This window comes from Musa acuminata, chromosome BXJ3-8 (assembly GCF_036884655.1).
Source record: "Musa acuminata AAA Group cultivar baxijiao chromosome BXJ3-8, Cavendish_Baxijiao_AAA, whole genome shotgun sequence".
NCBI lineage: Eukaryota > Viridiplantae > Streptophyta > Magnoliopsida > Zingiberales > Musaceae > Musa > Musa acuminata.
In genome coordinates, this window is record NC_088356.1 from 51,529,559 (window position 1) to 51,547,878 (window position 18,320).

General features: G+C 40.2%; 2 protein-coding genes and 1 long non-coding RNA gene across 4 annotated transcripts; 1 reads left to right on the top strand and 2 right to left on the bottom strand.

Annotated features, from left to right (window-relative positions):
• Positions 1-711: 711 nt before the first annotated feature.
• Positions 712-11,424, bottom strand: LOC103995630 (protein transport protein SEC23 E). Of its 2 annotated transcripts, none has more exons than XM_009416261.3 (13): positions 10,497-11,424; positions 10,235-10,408; positions 8,525-8,686; positions 7,501-7,643; positions 6,385-6,460; positions 6,088-6,260; positions 5,927-6,005; positions 4,429-4,506; positions 3,866-4,027; positions 3,492-3,755; positions 1,713-1,817; positions 1,165-1,344; positions 712-1,057 (listed from the first exon to the last, which is right to left on the bottom strand). In XM_009416261.3, the coding sequence occupies exons 1-12, from the start codon at positions 11,289-11,291 to the stop codon at positions 1,198-1,200; spliced, it is 2,358 nt and encodes a 785-aa protein (XP_009414536.2). In that variant the 5' UTR covers positions 11,292-11,424; the 3' UTR covers positions 712-1,057; positions 1,165-1,197. The 2 variants fall into 2 exon arrangements, with proteins under 2 accessions (XP_009414536.2, XP_009414537.2); XM_009416262.3 differs by having other exon boundaries at positions 712-1,073.
• Positions 11,425-11,637: 213 nt separating this feature from the next.
• Positions 11,638-14,038, top strand: LOC135646141 (uncharacterized). The gene is made up of 2 exons (XR_010498968.1): positions 11,638-11,812; positions 13,563-14,038. It is a non-coding gene; the product is annotated as an uncharacterized LOC135646141 (long non-coding RNA).
• A 2,312-nt stretch (positions 14,039-16,350) lies between these two features.
• On the bottom strand, positions 16,351-17,997 carry LOC135644304 (cytochrome P450 703A2-like). Its single transcript, XM_065161773.1, has 2 exons — positions 17,068-17,997; positions 16,351-16,995 (listed from the first exon to the last, which is right to left on the bottom strand). Exons 1-2 carry the CDS (start codon positions 17,995-17,997, stop codon positions 16,351-16,353), a joined length of 1,575 nt encoding a protein of 524 aa, XP_065017845.1.
• Positions 17,998-18,320: the final 323 nt, after the last annotated feature.

Genomic DNA, 18,320 nt, shown 5'->3' on the forward strand with positions numbered 1-18,320 from the left:
ATTTAATATATTATATGATGTGAAAAGAATAACTACAAAATGTACATTATAATAGAACTCATTTCGTATATATTTTTCACTTTGATCTAAAAATATCTAAATAGTGAAATATATTTTGTACTAAATGAAATAATAAAATCACCATCCGAATAATTTTGTCGGATCGAGTCGACATTCTTATCGGCTTGCGGGTTTGGATCCGAATAACTTCGAAGGCTTGTGTATTGAATAACTATTCACAACACGATCTCAATTGAACCTGTTTGTCTTGGCAAAAGAAAGCACTATAACAAAACAAGGACGAGGGGAGATGTGAAGCCGTCTCATGAGCTATGAGATCTCAGGGTCTCGTCGACAATCCAAATCAACAAAGTTGCTTGACATTTCACACACAACTACATCTAGAAGAGGTCAGTCGAAGCACAAACATGTGATGTGATGTGGGTTTTCTGCAAGAAACGGAGCTTCCACAAGCCACATCGATAGATAAGAGTTAATAGGAATTCGGGCGTTCCATGTGCAAGAAGATGATATAAAAGAGATGAAAGCTGAACTAGGAAAGGGCAACCAACCATCAACCAAACAAGTGTCTGAGGTTATCTAAGTTGTCTTGGAAATTACATGCTATTCATTAATTATTCATATTAGGTTGTAAGCTTAATGCGAAACACACTAGTCTTTTCCAAAAATTTCACAAACAAATGACCAAGATTTGAAGGAAAACAATATAAAAGAGCAATGTTTCCATTTATATAAAACTAATAAATAGGCCCTACATGTTTTCTCCAGGCCACATTGTTCAATTTCGACTCCATTACTGTAAAAAATATATATAAATGTAAGAGGTCCAAAAATGTCCACTTTCAGTGAACAAGGTCAAGTGAGTAAAGAAGGAAAGTAGAAAAAGAAGTTACCCTGACTGAATTCCCATCCAAAAATGTCAACCTGATTTGTACCATATTTAAATTTCCCATATACCAAGACTCCAAAAAATTGGCAGAAGCTACCCACCTCGGTCCCCAGATGAAGTCAACTCCATAAACAGCAAATGCATTGTCTGAAACCCAAAGAAACTGGTAAACATCAAGCCTAATTGTCAGTGGAAAAGAAAACTGACGAACATGAAGGAGAACCATACAATTCACACCTACATATTACGCTTACCATAATTAATTAAGTTGAGCAAAATGCATGTCCTCATGACTGAACAACCAGTCTTCGAAGATGCTCACAGAACACTTGAAGACTAACATCATCAGTGAATATGACATCAGACCCCGGCACCACCTCATGGGCAGAGTTATATGTAGCTGATGGATTCAACTTGGCTAACAGAAATCTTGCCTGTAGAGAACAGAAACACCAGGAGTTGTCAGCAGCCAGACACTAGTAGAACCTTGAGCACACAGTGTAACGATAAATAAACTTCAGGTTCATTGATCACTCAAATTCCAGGAGTTCAACACTATCTTCTAACGATAGAAGAATGTTTAACACGAAGAAGAGTTGCGTTGTTTACATTTGCTCTTATGGAAATGCCCGCCTAACCCATTTTCAAATGACAGGTATTTTGTGGCCAGAGTGAAAGAAATTGATATGATTAGTAACTAAGTTGCTAGTGATGATAGTGTGGAGGAATAGCATGATGAAGCACAACAAAACATGGCATAGCAGAGGAGCAGTACAAAGAAAAAGAAAACTTAAACACAGACCTGGGAGCCATGCTGATCACAGATAACTAATCTGGGCACAGGGAAGCGGTCTCTGATGATCACCTGGGCATCATCTTGAGGAGCTTGTAACAGCTGAGCAAAAGCCTGTTGGTCACAAGAAATAGAAAAGGAAAACATACATTATTTTTATGTAAAAAAAGGTTCACCACATTACATAACTTTATGGAGTCGGCAAGGCAAATGGATTTTAAAAATATTATTTTTTATTTTTTGCATTATTTGCTCTGGCTTGTGTTCTTTTATATTAAAATTACCCACTACATGCTGTATGTATGCTTTTACCAAGCATGCAGGATATGTCTCGATGTTATGAGCCAACTACTATAGCTTATCTTAAGTTTAAGCTGTGTTGAAACACTGAGATAAGCACCATTCAGCAAAAAAGTGAAACATGGATGAGAAGCGGTACACAAAATTATGAAAATAAACCATAAGTTGATTGATCATGTAAATGGGGGAAGAATGTATCAGGAGATAAATAATATTATATAGGTAGAAGATGTGTGAGTATGAAGATGCCTCTTTATAATCTAAGATAAGCTGTAAATGTTGCTTTCTTAAAGGAGTTCTAAGAGTAAATTTAAATGGCTTCTTTATACCAAAGAAATTGCCCACCAAGCAGGATGAATCATAAATAAGAACTACTTTACTAAATCAGAAAGATGAAGCATTTGGATGTGAACCAAACTGGAATAGGGAGAATAAGAAATTTATTACATCAGGAGGATGACTACAAAACCTGGTTATAGATCAGTGTCATGGAAGATGAGATTTCTACTAATCTGACAACTCAGGCAATCTTTTGCTCCTAATGTGGAAAAGAGCTCTTCAAGAAAAAAAGAAAGAGTCTGATACTACCAAAACATATTGAAGTCTAAAAACTTAAATGGTGATGACCAAGTCACCATAATGAAAAATCATTAAATGGTTGATAAAGCTGATGTACAATCTCTCTCGAAAAATCATTAAATGGTTGATAAAGCTGATGTACAATCTCTCTCTCTCTCTCTCTCTCTCTCTCTCTCTCTGAGATTTAGCATTATTGAAGAAGACCTATAAATTAATAGAAAAAAGAGTAGGCAATGGGGATGGCATAGTTGGTCATTAGCACTTCAGAATCTACAAGATGTTGGCAGTACTCAGCACATTTTATGATTTGTTATGTCCATAAAGAAAGGAAAAAAGACTTCAGTTTTGCAGAAGCTACGGCAGAATGGAAGTAATTGTGGACGGGTAATAAAGAGTGACATAAGCTAAAAAATGCAGTATTGCTTTTTTATGACTAAAGCAGTTCCACTTTCTGACAATGCAGTCCCAGCCGTAAGGTGACTCTTTCTACGAGAGGTAAATCTTGCTGAGAGATATAAAGTTCAATACAAGATTAGATATTCACTGAAAAATAACATGCACTCTAGAACTTTATCTTCTAAGATAGATTCTGGGTATATTCTTTATTGAATATTCATAGAAGAGCATATACTCTCTAGGACTTTGTCTTCTAAGATAGATTCTAAATATATTCTTTAGTTTGATTCTCAGTTGGTGTGGAAGATCATAAAAGGTCCATTGTGTTTTATTTACTTATTTTTTCAGGTGTTCCTCTTAAAATAATTTAACTTCCAAATACAGAGAAGTTCAACTTGAATTGTAAGTATATGTAGACATATAAAAACAACATGATTTTGTAATTAAACTGGCTGTTATGATTAACGATTATAATGACCAGAGTAGTAAGAAATAAAATTATCATTAAGTCACCTGATGCTCAGGCTGAATCTGGTAACCCATGTTGCGCCATTGAGCAATGGTCATACCGTGGAAGATAACAACACTAAAATAGGCATCTAGCAATAATATACGATCTGAAGATATAGACGCAACATCTAATAATGCAGGAACAGGAGGGGAGTTAAAAGAATATGAAAGAAGTGAAGGTTGTATCATGACAACAGAATTGGTGATGCTCTCCCGATTCAACAACATACGGAAATAAGCAGTTTCATCAGGGCTGTTGTTGAAAACCTGAAGGAAGAACATAAACAAAATTTAGATGCACCAACATAAAAGTTTACATATAACAAATTTCAGCATTCACCAATTTTAAAATTCTTGGTAATAATCCAAGAAAGCACCTGTACAAACTGTGAGCGCCTCAGGTTGAACATAAACTGTGGGAGTATTGAAAAATTTGGATTTAATGTAAATGAAGCAGGATCATCTTTTCGGTAATCACCAAATCTGGAGCAAAGGCGGATTAGTGATCTATCCAACCATCGAGTTGCATCAAATTCTTCCTGAAAATTAAACAGATACCATAATGTTACAAAGTAAACCAAGACTTGATACATAATATCTAATGTTTTGATGTTCACTGGTCATTGAACATATGAAAGAGAGCCTATTCATTCGTACAAGGTCAAACTTCTAAAATCTGCCAAAAATATAAAAAGGTCAAGATACAATAAGAATACTTACAAGTAGCAGAATGCAAACATGCTACACAAAAGGCAATATACTAAAAGATGGTAAATACTTTTTTAGGCATATTAGTGTGTTCAGAAAATTATTAAATATAAACATAACTATATATCAGCTTATAATCTGTACCAAGTCACAACAAAGGGTAAAACTGTAAAAGACTAAATCAAGACTCTTGTCGGAGAGCTTTTCGATGCAAATATGTAGCTTAGCTTACCTCCATCTCCATTTTCAAGGAGACGTATCTTGCCAAAACAACAGCTGCAGTTTCCTGATCAAATCCTTCAATCAGTTCCTGTATCACAGTGTCCAAAAATAAGTCAACAAGTCATTATTGTTCTGATAAAATGCAAAATGAAACTTAAAACATATAGCTATTTTATGACAAAGCTGCATGCTAAAGTGGCATAATCTAACAACAATTGGATTATAAACTAATTAGGCAGTAGGAACCACACATGTTACCTATTCTTAGCGATTATTGATAACTTTATGACCAACCCATACTAATAAATGCACATTTATTTCTAACTTACATGTTGATCCATATCACAATTGACAACACCAAATAAAGACTTGCTGTCACTTCTCCCGTTACAGAATTTTAATCCAACGTCGACTGATTCACCAGCACTTGAGAAATGAGGACCAGTGAAGAAACAAAATAAGATGCGCAAAATAGCAAATAAACTAAATCCTCATAAGCCAAAGCAGTAAAAAAAAAAAAACCAGTTTGCAAAAAGTTGTATCCCATATACTAAGAAATGTTAAATAAGAAAGGTGAAAAGACAAGCTAGGTTTCATCATCTTATGAGCAAGATAGATACCACAACTTCACAGTATGTATTTACTTTGTCTCCCATATACTATATTACGCTACATGGATATCTCAGACATTGGACTTGGCTCAGATACAATCAGACCAGGCTTGGAATTGGGACACAAGTTCCAGGTATCACGACCTATAATGACTAGAAGACTGGTTTAAGACACCACGCGCAGGAATTTTCTGCAACAAGAAAATCTAATCGGATATCTCAAGTCCAACAGATTAACATTTAATGTTCACCAGAATAACATCATCTAATGTCAGAATGCTCGTCTTAATAAATGCCTCCTCTTATCTCACTGTATTCTACCTGATGCAAAAAATCGAAAGGACAGACACGATTATCCAGACTCTGTAAACAGTCATGTTAATTCACATGTCAGACTGTCAGTATCTAATTTTAACTTATAACATGGCTAGCATCATTAGATATGTTATGTTTAATTGACTTAAAAATTTGCAAAGAAATGACCACATGTATTGTCAGTGGGCACTCTCAGTGCTACTGTATACAATATTGGTTGGTAACACAATCAACACACATGGCATTTGTCACAACTCACAACTGCCAAGTTCGGACATAATTCATTGAACAGCGGATATCGCTCCATTTGGACCACCAGGCATTATTTATCTACATCATCCATATCTTCATCTTTCATGATAATACAAACCAAATCAAACAAATCACGATGATAAGTAAAGCAGAATGGAATACTCCAGTCAAACATCAATTAGTTGCTAATTAGGACAGAAGTATACAAGACAATCAAATGTCAATCATTAACTAATCAAGTTCTTGCAATACATCCGAAAAACCCCCAACAATTAATAATTTTCTCATCTGTAATCAAACATAACATAGAACAGAATATTCCTAACTAACCTCTGCATTGGAACCATCCACCCATCTTCTAGTGATGGTTGTAACCCGTAACCTCATTTGACCTTCAGGACCCTGATAACTACATACAAGTGACATCATGTAACTGATTAGTTAGGCCCACTATGAAGTGATGAATAAAGCAAAATGACAAGGTATCATACTTTGTTAAGAATTGTATATATAATTGTGGATTTGGAATTCCAGATTGGTTTGACCGTTCGCTTGGTACGATTTCAAAGAATACAGTCAAACAAGTAGTCCTATCAAGACCACACATCTTCCACGAAGTGGTATTTCCTTGGCCTACGACAACATCAGCACAAAGAGTTCCCTTCTGCAAATGTTAAATAAGACAGCAGTCCACTTCAGACAAATTCAAATTTCAAATTTTTGGGACAGAAAAAAACCATTTCAATATGTATCTTATGTCAATCAGTAAAATTAGGATTTAAGACAACCTTCTCTAAAGATGTACATGGCCCAATAATTCCCTCAATTCTGATATCCTTTGAACAGTTGATCTCAAGTGTCCCACTGGAACAAAATAATAATAATGAGAATTATTGTCTTCAAAAGAAAGCAGTACTAACAAAATAAAAGACAATAAAAGTGATCTAGATCATCACAGATCCGACAAAGATCGGCATAGACCCACCCAAGAAGTTTTTTATAATACACGTATCATATCTTGTAATGTGCTAATTTCTTACATTCTTAAAGTTTTTTACATGTGTTTTTCATAAATGACTTGCAAGAGATCCTAAAAACATTTTTTGTTTCATTATTGAGACAAAACACACACAAAAAAGAGTTCAATCAGGGTTTTAGATGTCTGAAACACAATGCCAGGAAAATATTTGTGTGGTCAACCTTAGATAGTTGGAACATTATGGTTTGCTTGTTGTTGTTGTAGGGATTCAAAATTGGAACCTGCCAATTAGGCCACCCCCAACCGGTAAGGGTCCATACAAACAAGGTGTGGTTTGATACTCGATTACTTGTATCATACCAATCTGACATACAGCTATTATCAGTACAGGACTGAGAATTTAGACCTTGGTTCTAGGTTCTGTTGATAAAAAATACTAAAGGAGTATAATTTGGAATAGATGGCAAAAGAAATATGCCAATCTTATATGCAACTGGCGGTTTTCCACTTATAAAAAAAAGAGACAAAGTTGTCATAAGGTTAAAAATGGATGATCACATTGACCGGTTTCTTTTACTTCAACATCTATCAATAGCTATGCATGAACATTTCAGCTGATAGATAGAAACAACAATGTGATCGATGTTTCTTTGAGAAGTCAAAACCATCACAAAGTCAACTATGATGCCTAAAGGATTTGAGTTTTGGTTAAAAGCCTGTAGGATCACATTATGTTCAATAATCTTGATCAGAACAAATTGGATTCTCGAGAATTCTCCAGTTGTTTCTGGAGCTTGTTGTAGCTCCCACGATGTTCTGGCATTGAATTTGATGTCAATCATTTCATAGCACATACGTTTCAAATCAATTTCTTTTATAGAGCTATTTCAAGTTTTGCTATTTACATACAGAGCAAGAAAATTACTTAAAAGAAAGACCAAGAGACTGTTGGCCATTTTCAAAAATGCGTTTGAAGGAGTCTTTAAAAACTGGGTGCCCGAAACTTTCAGCAAGAACAACAAGTCCACCTGTTCTTTCAACTGATACTTTCATCTCTGCAACCCCAACCTGAATTTACATGCAAAAGGAGAAATGACAACAATTATTGAATTAAATGAAAACAAACTTTGATGAGTTAGTTAAATCAACACATGGCAAATCCACAGCAGTAACATTCTGACAATAGAAAGATAAAATTAATGACAATAACAGCATATTTCCCTTTTTTAGCAATAAGAAAATTACAATCATAGAAGCTTCCTAAGGTAAGGCAAAACATTAGTGTTCAGGCTGTAAAACATTAACCTGAAAGTGATGCAACACCATCCACTCCACCAAAACACATTAAAAAAAAGGAAAATGAAAGGGAACAATATTATAAAAACACAACAGTTTTTTACATGTCAATTTCTGCAAGGTACTTTGCAAAGGATTTGTCTGCAAAACAGCTCACTGACAAATGTCCACAGGTTGTTATATAGTAAAAGAGCTGCTTTTAAAGTTGTGGTAAGCTATGAAAATATGATAGGAATTTAGTAAGGGTATCATAAAAATAATATGGGCAAAAAGCAGGGTTATCTTGTTGCATTCACATGCACGGTGCATCTTTGAAGATGTCCAATGCCAAGTACCACACAATTGCCATTAATAGCAATTAAAATAGTTCGTATAGGCACTTTTAAATACTACTAATTACTAACATGAAATTATTGCATAAAAATAACGTATGATAAAATTACAATCAGTGCAATAGCAAATTCTTCAAACAAGGATCCTCTATCAATTCATACACATACTGGTCAATTGTTTAACAACCTTAAAGCATGTCACGATAATCAAATTATCATACCACTAGCATGTCCAATATTCAGAGAAACCATGTAAAGCATAGTGAAATCTCCCAAATAATCACAGAGAAAATTCTTAATACAATGAAATGTGACTGAAACCTGATCAAGTGCAGAAGCAAATAGGTCCAATACATGGCCCTGGCTAACTAGCTGCTTGGCCAAATTTTCATAAAATTTAACAGCTTTGTGGAAATGTGGAGCAGCATCTTTATCAAGATCTTTATGAGAGCGAACTGGTTCTGACAAATCTTTTGAGACAATCTGCAAATCACAAATAAAGTGGAGACAAGAAGAATAAACTGAATATTAATAAGGAAAACAACTTGAGAATGTAAATGATGTAACAGAAATTTTGAAGAAAAACAGAAAAACCGATTGTTAATATCTTCACAGCTAAAGTTGTCTAAGATGCTCTCAGTTATCATGATTTCTTACTGCTTTTGTAAGCAGACTTCAGCTATGGGCCTTCATTGAAAGAAATTAACTGTAGATTTGCTTATTAAGAAAGTATCCAAGTAAAGACTTCGATTGACATATGCAGTTTGTACTAGTTAATTCATGATGTAAGTCACAGCCTAACAATCATAGAACACTCAACCCAATATCATTGTAGTCTTTGATTAAAAAGGCTTCTCTTAGCAAATGTTAGAAAAAAGATTATGGATCAGACTTTCCATCCCAAAAGTCAAAAATGGCCATACTTTGTAATGGTACATAATCATAGAACATAAATAAAAATGCCTAAAGGCAGATCAAGTCCGCTCAGCTTTCAGAATTCTATTCCAAGAAACAATAGTCAAGTTACAAATAAACCTAGAAAGCACAACTAAAATCAAAACACAAAAATAATTCTTGAAGAATTGAACCAAATAAAATTTATTAATACTTTATGGATCTGAGTATTCAGTATTGGATGGTACAAAAAAAGTATAAAATGTTTGTGTCAATGAAATGAGAATGCTGAGATAGATGTGTAAAGTTACTAAGAAAGAGAAAAATCAAACATAGCTCTATCTAAATGGGAAATAATAAGTTAAAATGATATGAACACATGTTTTAAATGAATTAAAAAGTATTATAGTTTGAAGATGTGAGATAATTAGCATCAATGATGTGAGAAATTGTAGATGAAAACTCATGAATATCTTATTAGAAACTATAAAAGGTTTAAATTTTCTCCATTATTTTGTCCAGAGCTCAATAGTGAAAAAGCGTAGTCCGCCATAGATAGTTGGGAATTTACGACTGGCTGTTGTTGTTATTGCAAGGATCACCTAGCATCTAGATCCAGCCCATGTTAGCTGAAGCAATGGATGGAGATAACAACAGACAGACAATTAAATTTATCATATGTAAGTGAAATCTTTCTCCCAACAAAGGTTCAGGAAAGAGTATGTTTGGACAAACCCACAAATCCAATGACTAAGTTATTTGCTTATTTGGTTTTCACTGTCACATTTAACCAAGGCTTCAAATACTGGCTGGTATGATATACACGGACCAGTATTTATTAGTCCAACTAGAATTGGATTCAATACCAGTTGGTATTATTATTTATTTTTCAGCTGGCATTTGGTGGTCTGGGTGAGTATGCTGCAAGGTACACCCATACTGTACCCAATCCAAGAGCCTACCGAAATTGGTATTGGATGGACATCTAAAAACTTGCATTTAACAGAAACTCAAATATGCAGACACCGAATTAATATGGGTCATAAATTCAAATGTTTCATTTCAAGCAAACTAATTACTAAATCCCAGAACAAGATTTGAAAACGAAGATGCACCAAATAAAGCAGGCATCTTTACCATTCCAGGGCCCTGCGTACATGGTCCACCAACCAAAGCTATGATGCGAGCCCCAGTACCAGGCACGCATGCTCCCAGTAAGCCAGCGGCAACACTTAGGGCAACCCCCGTGCAACGAAGAGCACGGCTCCCTGCTTCAACTGGCCACTGATCTGTCTGCAGCTCGTCCAGCAACTGCAACAGAACAAAAACAATTTTTAGCTCTAAGAGGGGAAAAAAGGTGGTCGATCAACTAATTCGAGGAATAGATTAAAAATCTCACCGAACTGAGAGCGTATTCACAATCTGCAGCCGGAAGCAGGAATCTATGAACCGATCCAGACGGATGAAACCCATTGGTCTGCGGCGCCTTGGTATACCCTGGCATTCCAACGGCGGCACCATGCCGGACACTCGAAGCAGAGAGCCCGAGCTGATCCAAGATATGGTCTTTCGAGATTTCCTTGATCCCCCTGAACACGTAGATCTTGGACACATCCGCGAACCCTAGCTCGTATAGATGGACCTGGGTGCCGAAGGTGAGCAGCCCAACGAGGGCGTTATCCGGGAGCAGGCCGATGGCCCGGCGCATCGCGGACTTGAGGAATCCTAGCTCCTCCTCGATGAGGCAGGTGTCGATGACGAAGAGGAAGACGGGGGGCGGCGGCGGGGCAGACGATGGAGCGGAGTGGTGGTCGAGGGGCGGTGGGGCGTATTCGACGGTTGTGCACTGGGGGTAGAGCTCGCCGGGGACATTGGCCTCGCTGATGCCGGCGTAGTGCGGGGGGAAGTGGTTGCGTGAGAAGCAGAGAGGGCAGATCCAGATCTTGGCGGCGAAGTCGACGCGGGCGAAGGGGCTGAGGACGGCGGAGCAGGGGGGCTTGCAGCGGAGGGGCTGGTAGGGGAGGACGAGAACGGAGGGGGAGGCGCGGATCGGGGTGATGGAGGCAGCAACGGGGATGACGCACTTGCTCGCCTCGATCTTGGAACGGGGCCAATTGTTCCAGCTCATACGGACGCCGTCGGGACCGTCGGGGTCCGAGGTGGCGCCACCCGTTCCGACTAGTTCCTCCGCCATGCAGACGGCGGTGGTGGCGGCAGCGTAAGCGGAGCAGCAAAGGAATGCTCGCCGGTGGCAGTTACGAATGGGAAACTTGGGGTGGGTCGGCGAAATGGGGGACGGACGCAGCGGTCAAGTATTTATGTCTTCGTTTATTGTCCGGTGCGTTGAGAGAGTCCGACGTGGTCGGATTCTTTAAATTCTACTATAATTAACTGCACAAACGGGTCGGGTTTTGTCATGCGGGATTGTTTTAATTATACTATAATTCATTGCACAAACGGGTCGGGTTTTGTCATGCGGGTCCAAACTATGACCGGCCCGTTAAATACGGATTTGGGCTTCAACGTGGCTGCGTCGCCTTCTCGTTACGCCTCTTTGGTCACTCTCACCGTCTCTCGTCGGAGGAGAGGAGCGCCGTGGAATCGATGCGATTCGATGGGTCTCCCACCTCCTTTTCGAAGGGGGAAAAATGGCCGCGGAGGTAGACGGTTTTCCTCCGATCTGAGCCGCCAAATTACGGCAGCATTGCCGTCCAGGTCCCGCCTTCTCTCTTTGCTGTTCCGCATCCATAATCAAGTGGGTGACTTCTTTTCTTAGTGTCATTACGGAAATTGCAGATTTCTGTGACGATCTGTAGATTGCGCTGGTAGAAGGCCGTTCGAGTGTTTTCTTAAATGCTTAAAGGCGACCGTCGAACATATAGTGAGGATGCCATTATTAGATTTTGCTTAGAGCTGGTGATACTGTTGGTGTGAGATTTTCAGAAAGGTGCCTGTTTGGATGATAAAACAAACATTTTGGATTTTTTTTTTCTTCGGTATCATTACTTTCTAAATCTGGATTGTGGAATAGGGTCTGTATCTCTCTTGGTTCGTATTTACCATTGAATGCAGTGCGGCCGTAGTAATAACATTGAGTTCAGGTGTTCTGATAATTTTTGCTCTCTCGCTCGTTTTCTTGGCCATTTAGATTAGTTACATTGATTGGACTAAATTGTTCGACGATTTTTATTTCCATATGATATCTCTAATGCACATCCCTGTAAAGATCCATTGTTGCTAGTCGCAATAGAAATTGGTTGTTGTTAGGGTTGGCAGAGATTTTTTTAGGTCCTAATAGAATTTAAATTACTTGGAGATAAGATAGAAATTTAAGTATGAAAAGAATTCCTTGGGAATTAGGGTTTAGTTGCTTTAAATGAGGAGGTATTGAGGAAAAGCACATGTTCCTAAGATGTTTATATTATTGGTATTCATATGAGTGGCTGTACAAGAGTTTTGAGTTTGAGTTTGGATTAACTCTTTGAGAGATGGATTATCTCTGTGAGAGAGTCTTGTAACGTATATAGAGGTAGTTTTTTCTTCGGATGATTTTTAAATGTATTAAGTATCTGATTTATCCAATGCGCAGCTAAATCTGCTGCTCTGTTAAAATTCCTTTGTAAATACTTATGTTGTCCTTTAAGCAAACCTTAGTTTGCTTCAAGAAAAATTGATGCAGCTGCAGCAAGCTTTATGCATAATAAGAGTTTTGGGATTGCAAGCAAGGTTCCAGTTGTTCTCCAATGAAAGTTTCTTGTTTCTTTTGAAAGCCTTCTGCCAAGATGAATGCAGTAGCTGCTCATGGAGTATATTCATCACACCCCCTGATTGAAGATACTCCAACCTCTATATGGTACTAATTGTAGAGACATGACAATGTAAGCTGATTTAATGCAAATATTTCAACCTGTTGATGGTCAACCATGCTCCTATATCTAAGCATGTGAAAGAACTTAATTCACGTAAACCTAGAAATGAACAGGAGTTTCATGGTGAGAGGTCATGAAATAGGAGACCTCTAGATTTTGTGGCCCAGCAGAAAACCTGCATCCTTTTCTCTGCAGAGTTACTTAAGTAGGTTGCATTTGGTATGGATCTCTAAGGGACCATTCATGACCCCTTTGCTGGTTCAGGAAATTACTGTCTTCGGGATGGATTATTGACCATTACAGAGGAGACTTATGTACATCCATGGAGGTAATATCTGTCTAAAAGAAATGTATAAAATGTAAGTTTCGATGACCTAAACAGGACTTGGGATTAAAAGGATCTAGTCATGACTGGATAATTAGCCTTTAACTTAACTTTGTTGAGCTTGAACTTAATATCTAAAAGTTAATAGTAATACACCTATCGGACCTTTATAAGTCAGTCTTATTTGTAGCTCACTTCCGATGACTATCTTATCATTTGAATTTTTTGTTTAGCTTTTGTATTAATTGGGACTTATCTTATTTTTATGCAGTCTTAGAAAGAGGTACTCGGCTTGAAGGTGAAAGCTTAAGGGTTAAGTCAAAAGGTGGAGGACTGATGAATCTAGTAAAGATTGATTACTTTGAATCTGCCAGGTACATGATTGGTGGAGCTTTTACCACGGGAAAATGATGATCCAGACCTTCCTAGAAGATGATGAGCTCCGAAACTTTCATAATGTTAAGCAAGTCTGAGATCGAATGCTCATCCGACAACTTTACAATTGGATGCTTGAGATGCTAAAGTTAATAAAGTCCTTTAATTTGCAACTCAAGAAATTGGGATAGATTGATGGCATATTTGGAATCATGTTTTGTTGGTTTTGATAGATGATGAGTGTTTCACTTTAAATCTGTGGAGCTATATCAAGTATGTTGTTGGCACCTATTTTAGAATTGTTTGCAAGCAAATGTCATTTGCATTCCTGTGTGCTCAGCTTCCACCGGCATAAGATGTTATACTTTACTCCATTTTATCCCACCTGGACATATATGTGTATTTCGATTTTGTTCATGTTACAGTCCCATTTTGGTTGGTTTATGTAATCATTTCAGTCTTGTAAACGTTGGTTATGTGTAATCGTCACTTATAAGCAAAACTGTTCAGAAATATATCATCTAAGCAGTCATTTTGAGGGGTTTTTTAGCTCCATAAAGTGATGCAAAGTATCAACCAGTATAATATCGAGAAGCTACATGGGTGAAGCAATCAACTAAGTTCATGAGAAATGATATTGGAGCAGAACAAATACATTTATAAACACTTGGCATGCAAACATGAGGGATGTGTTGAGGGCAGCCAACACGCGTGATCGTTTGAGGGAAATTAGCGTAAAAATATAAGGAAAGAAGTCGTTAAGATGAGTGGGCATTCAAGAGTGGCTAGAGGAAAAATCACAATGTAAGCTAAAGGAACTTGGTGTTGAGCGCGACAACAAGTTCCCGTCAAGATAACATTGAACAACCTTTCGCAAGTTCGCACGTTACCTTGACGGGAACTTGTTGTCGCGTCCAGCACCCGGTGAGCAGTTGTTTGTAGACTTGCAGCTATTCGTTCAACCTTCTAAAGTCATTGTTTTCCCTCTCTCCCTCTTTTCTCTTATGCACGCAAGGTACTCGCTGAATTGCTTGTAAAGCTTCTCCTCTTTTCGTGAGACGTCGGGACTTGTCCGTCGCTCGTTCTTTCGAATTAATCAACTTTCTCTTTTTACAGGTCCTTCGGGACCTGCGAGAGGTTGCAAGTGGGCTGATCTTTGCGGAGTAATATCGCAAGGGCGAAGCGCGACTTAAGCAACACAAGCTACGTTCGCGTTTTTGCTGTAAAGGTGCCTCGCGACTTAGGAAAGACAAGCTAAGTTCGCATTTTGACCACAAGGGTGTCTCACGCCTTAGGCAATTCCAGCTAAGACCGTGACAACACGGTATTTGATATAATATTTGTAGATGTACGTGCATTTTGATTTTGTTCATAATTTATACAATATATAAAGAGCTTGTAATAGGTTTAACAATCACATTTTGATTATTTTTTTGATCATTTTAGTCCTATAAATATATGTTGTATGTAGTCATGAGACTATACTATCGAAAAATAAACCATCTTGGATAGTCATTTTGAGAGTTTTCTGTAAAGTAATTTTGAGTATCAACTAACAGAGCATTCTAGAGCTACTTAGGTGGCATGTGGTTGGATAGCCATTGGGGTAGTGTTTATGGTTGGTTCAGTACCTTGTTTTATAATAAAGTCATAGACACTTGTGGAGACTTTTGATCATGATGAATTATCTTGAACCCTTTGTTATATGACTGTAAAGTCTTATGATTTATATTGCCTATCAAAAGTTTCCTGCTTATGAGATCTTGGGTTAAACGCCTCGTATAACTCATATTCCTTTTTGTAGATCATTAAGAAATCATAAAAGTTCTTAAGAAGATTGATATTTTACAAACAAATAAGCAATAATATCGTATAACTTAAGTAAAATATGCTAAGATCCTGACAACTCTTTTGCATGGTGTCGCTATGTTAGTGTAAATAACTTTTTAGCCATGACCTCGGGGCTGACGCGGCTTGGTTCGGGTCCGGATGATGGGTCGCCGGTTCCTTCGCGAGGGGGTTCCTTGCCTACGCGCCCGGAGAGAAGCGCCTCGCCTTCATTCCTGCACATAGGTCGGGACGGGAGAACTCGACCTGACCCCTCCGACGATCGAGTCAGTCAACAATCGTAGTGGGGTTGTTTTCTCCCTCCTTTCCCTCTTCGTTCAGAATGTAAGGGTATTTATAAGGGGGGTTCGGTGTTACCTGATGCGCCTGCCCGCAAGGGGTAAGATCGTACCTTCTGATGGCGTCTGACATTACTATCGGCGTAGCGTGTGGAATCGAACCTGAGCGATCGTTAATGAGCCTCGGTTGGCGTTTTGACCTGTGTCAGTCACGCGGTGTCGGACTAACAGGGGAGCGGGACGTTAGCGGGTGTCATGCAAGTCTTATCGTAATTATTACCCTCATCACGCTATTTGTTCTAGTGCATTGTCACAAGTTAAGATTGTTAGAAGATTTACACTGCTGTTTCATTTTCTTCTTTTTCTATACATAAGATTCTATTTTTGTGCTTCTTTGATGACTCGAAAGTAATCCGTGCGTTTCTCCTCTCGAACTTATATCTTAAACTTCTGAGTTGAAGAGCAAAGTATATAGAACCATTTGTATTGTTATGTAACCGTTGATTTGAGTAGAACATTTCCTCATATATTAAAGCTCGAAGAGGACGGTAACGAAACTTAGTCGTACAGGTTTGGGGCCAATCGCGGCCTGGCCGCCGCCATCAGTGGCTTGGCTTTGGGCATGGTCATGCCGTAGACCTCCTCGGTGTCGATCTCCTCACATCGGACCCCCTCCGGCGGCGACCAGTCGAAGCAATGGAAGAGCGTGGCGAGGGCCATCAGCACCATGGTCACTCCCAGCGGCGCGCCGGGGCACCTCCGCTTCCCCGCGCCGAACGGCAGGATCTTGAAGTCGGCCCCGTGGCTGATCTCCACCCGCCCGCCGCTGCCCTCCGGCGGCAGGTGTCGCTCGGGCCGGAACGCGTCGACGTCGTCCCAGACACGCCTGTTCCGCCCCAGCGCGTACGTGTTGATGAACACGCGCGTCTTGGCGGGGATGTCGTAGCCCATGAGCTTGGTGGCCCTGGTGGACTCGTGAGGGATGAGGAACGGCCCCGCCGGGTGCAGTCGGAAGGTCTCCCTCACGACGCACCGGAGGTACATCAGGTGGGCAAGGTCTGATTCCTGCACCAGGCGATCCCTCCCGACCACCCTGTCGAGCTCCTCCTGGACTTTCCGCAGCACCCCTGGGTGCTTGATCACCTCCGTCATGGCCCATTCGTTTGTCACTGCCGATGTATCCGTCGCCGCGGCAATCATGTCCTACGCCGAATTGATCGACATCATGATGCAGAAGTCATCCTCTCGAGAACATGAGTGGTGGATACGGCATACCTGCATAAGAGCTTTGATCTCTGTGTCGTCCATACGTTCCTTCCCATCCTCACCTGGCAAGGAGAGCAGCACGTCAACAAAGTCCATTGCTTCTTTGTTCTCGCCATCGCCAGCTTCCTTCCTCCTCGCCATGGCTTCCCGGTGCTCCTCGATTATCTTCTGGTGGAACCTGTCCATCCTCTTCTCCACCTCCCTTATCTTCTTCTCGCGCCCGAGCGGGTCGAGCCACCTCCACAGCGGCAGGTAGTCGCCGAGATAGATCAGCCCCAGGAGCCAGAACAGCTCGTGGGTGATGTGCATGAACTCTGCCGCCTCGGCCGGCCCGGCCAGCTCGGGTCCGAAGTACTGCTTTCCCAGCAGCATCCTCGTCACGTTGTTCATGGAAAAGTTGCCCAGGAACTGCCGCAGGTTGACGGGCTCCCCATCTCGGGCCTTGCGCCACACATCTCGGGCGAGGTGGCAGGCCTCGATTTTCCGGTGGCCCGAGAACGACTCGATCTGCTTCGTGGTAAGCAAGTGCTCCATGCAGGTTCGCCGCATCCGCTTCCAGTGCGAGCCGAACGGGGCCAAGGCGACGTCGCGGCAGCCGTAGGCGAGGTGGACGGCGGCCAGCGTCCGGGGCCGGGAGGCGAACACGTCATCCTGCCGAAGTAGGATCTCCCGGATGACCTCCGGGTCGTCGGTGGTGACGGCGTCGACGGCGCCGAGTCGGAGGTAAACGAGCGGCCCGTGGGCTGAGGAAAGTTGGGCCATGTCCTTGTGCGGGAGTGGGCCCAATAGAAGGAGGTTCCCAAATATGGGCCACCTTGGTGGGCCCGGTGGCAGGCTCAGTTTGGACTTCCAAGCAACCCTTGAGACCAGAGTGAATCCCAACACAAGAAGTAGAACAAGGAGAGCAACGGAGACCAGAATACCCACAGGATGAACCATCTCCGTATCACCGAAATATCATCAACAGTAAGTAGAGATTTGCGAGAGCATTTGTATTTATAATGCGAAGGCGATCATGATTTGTCTGTGTTGATTCTATTAAAGTTAGGTTACCGAGAACAGTGCATGACCTTGACATGGACAAGTAGGAGACGTGGAGGAGGCGGCTTGGGCTCTGTTAGGACAAGAATGTGGCTGCTGGTAGCAGGTGAGCCATGCTTTTGGCATTTAGTCGAACAAGTTATGGGTGTTGCATGATTAAGCATTTAGCAGACTAGTATATTTTCAGATTTAGTAGATAACAGAAGTGCTTGAAACTATCT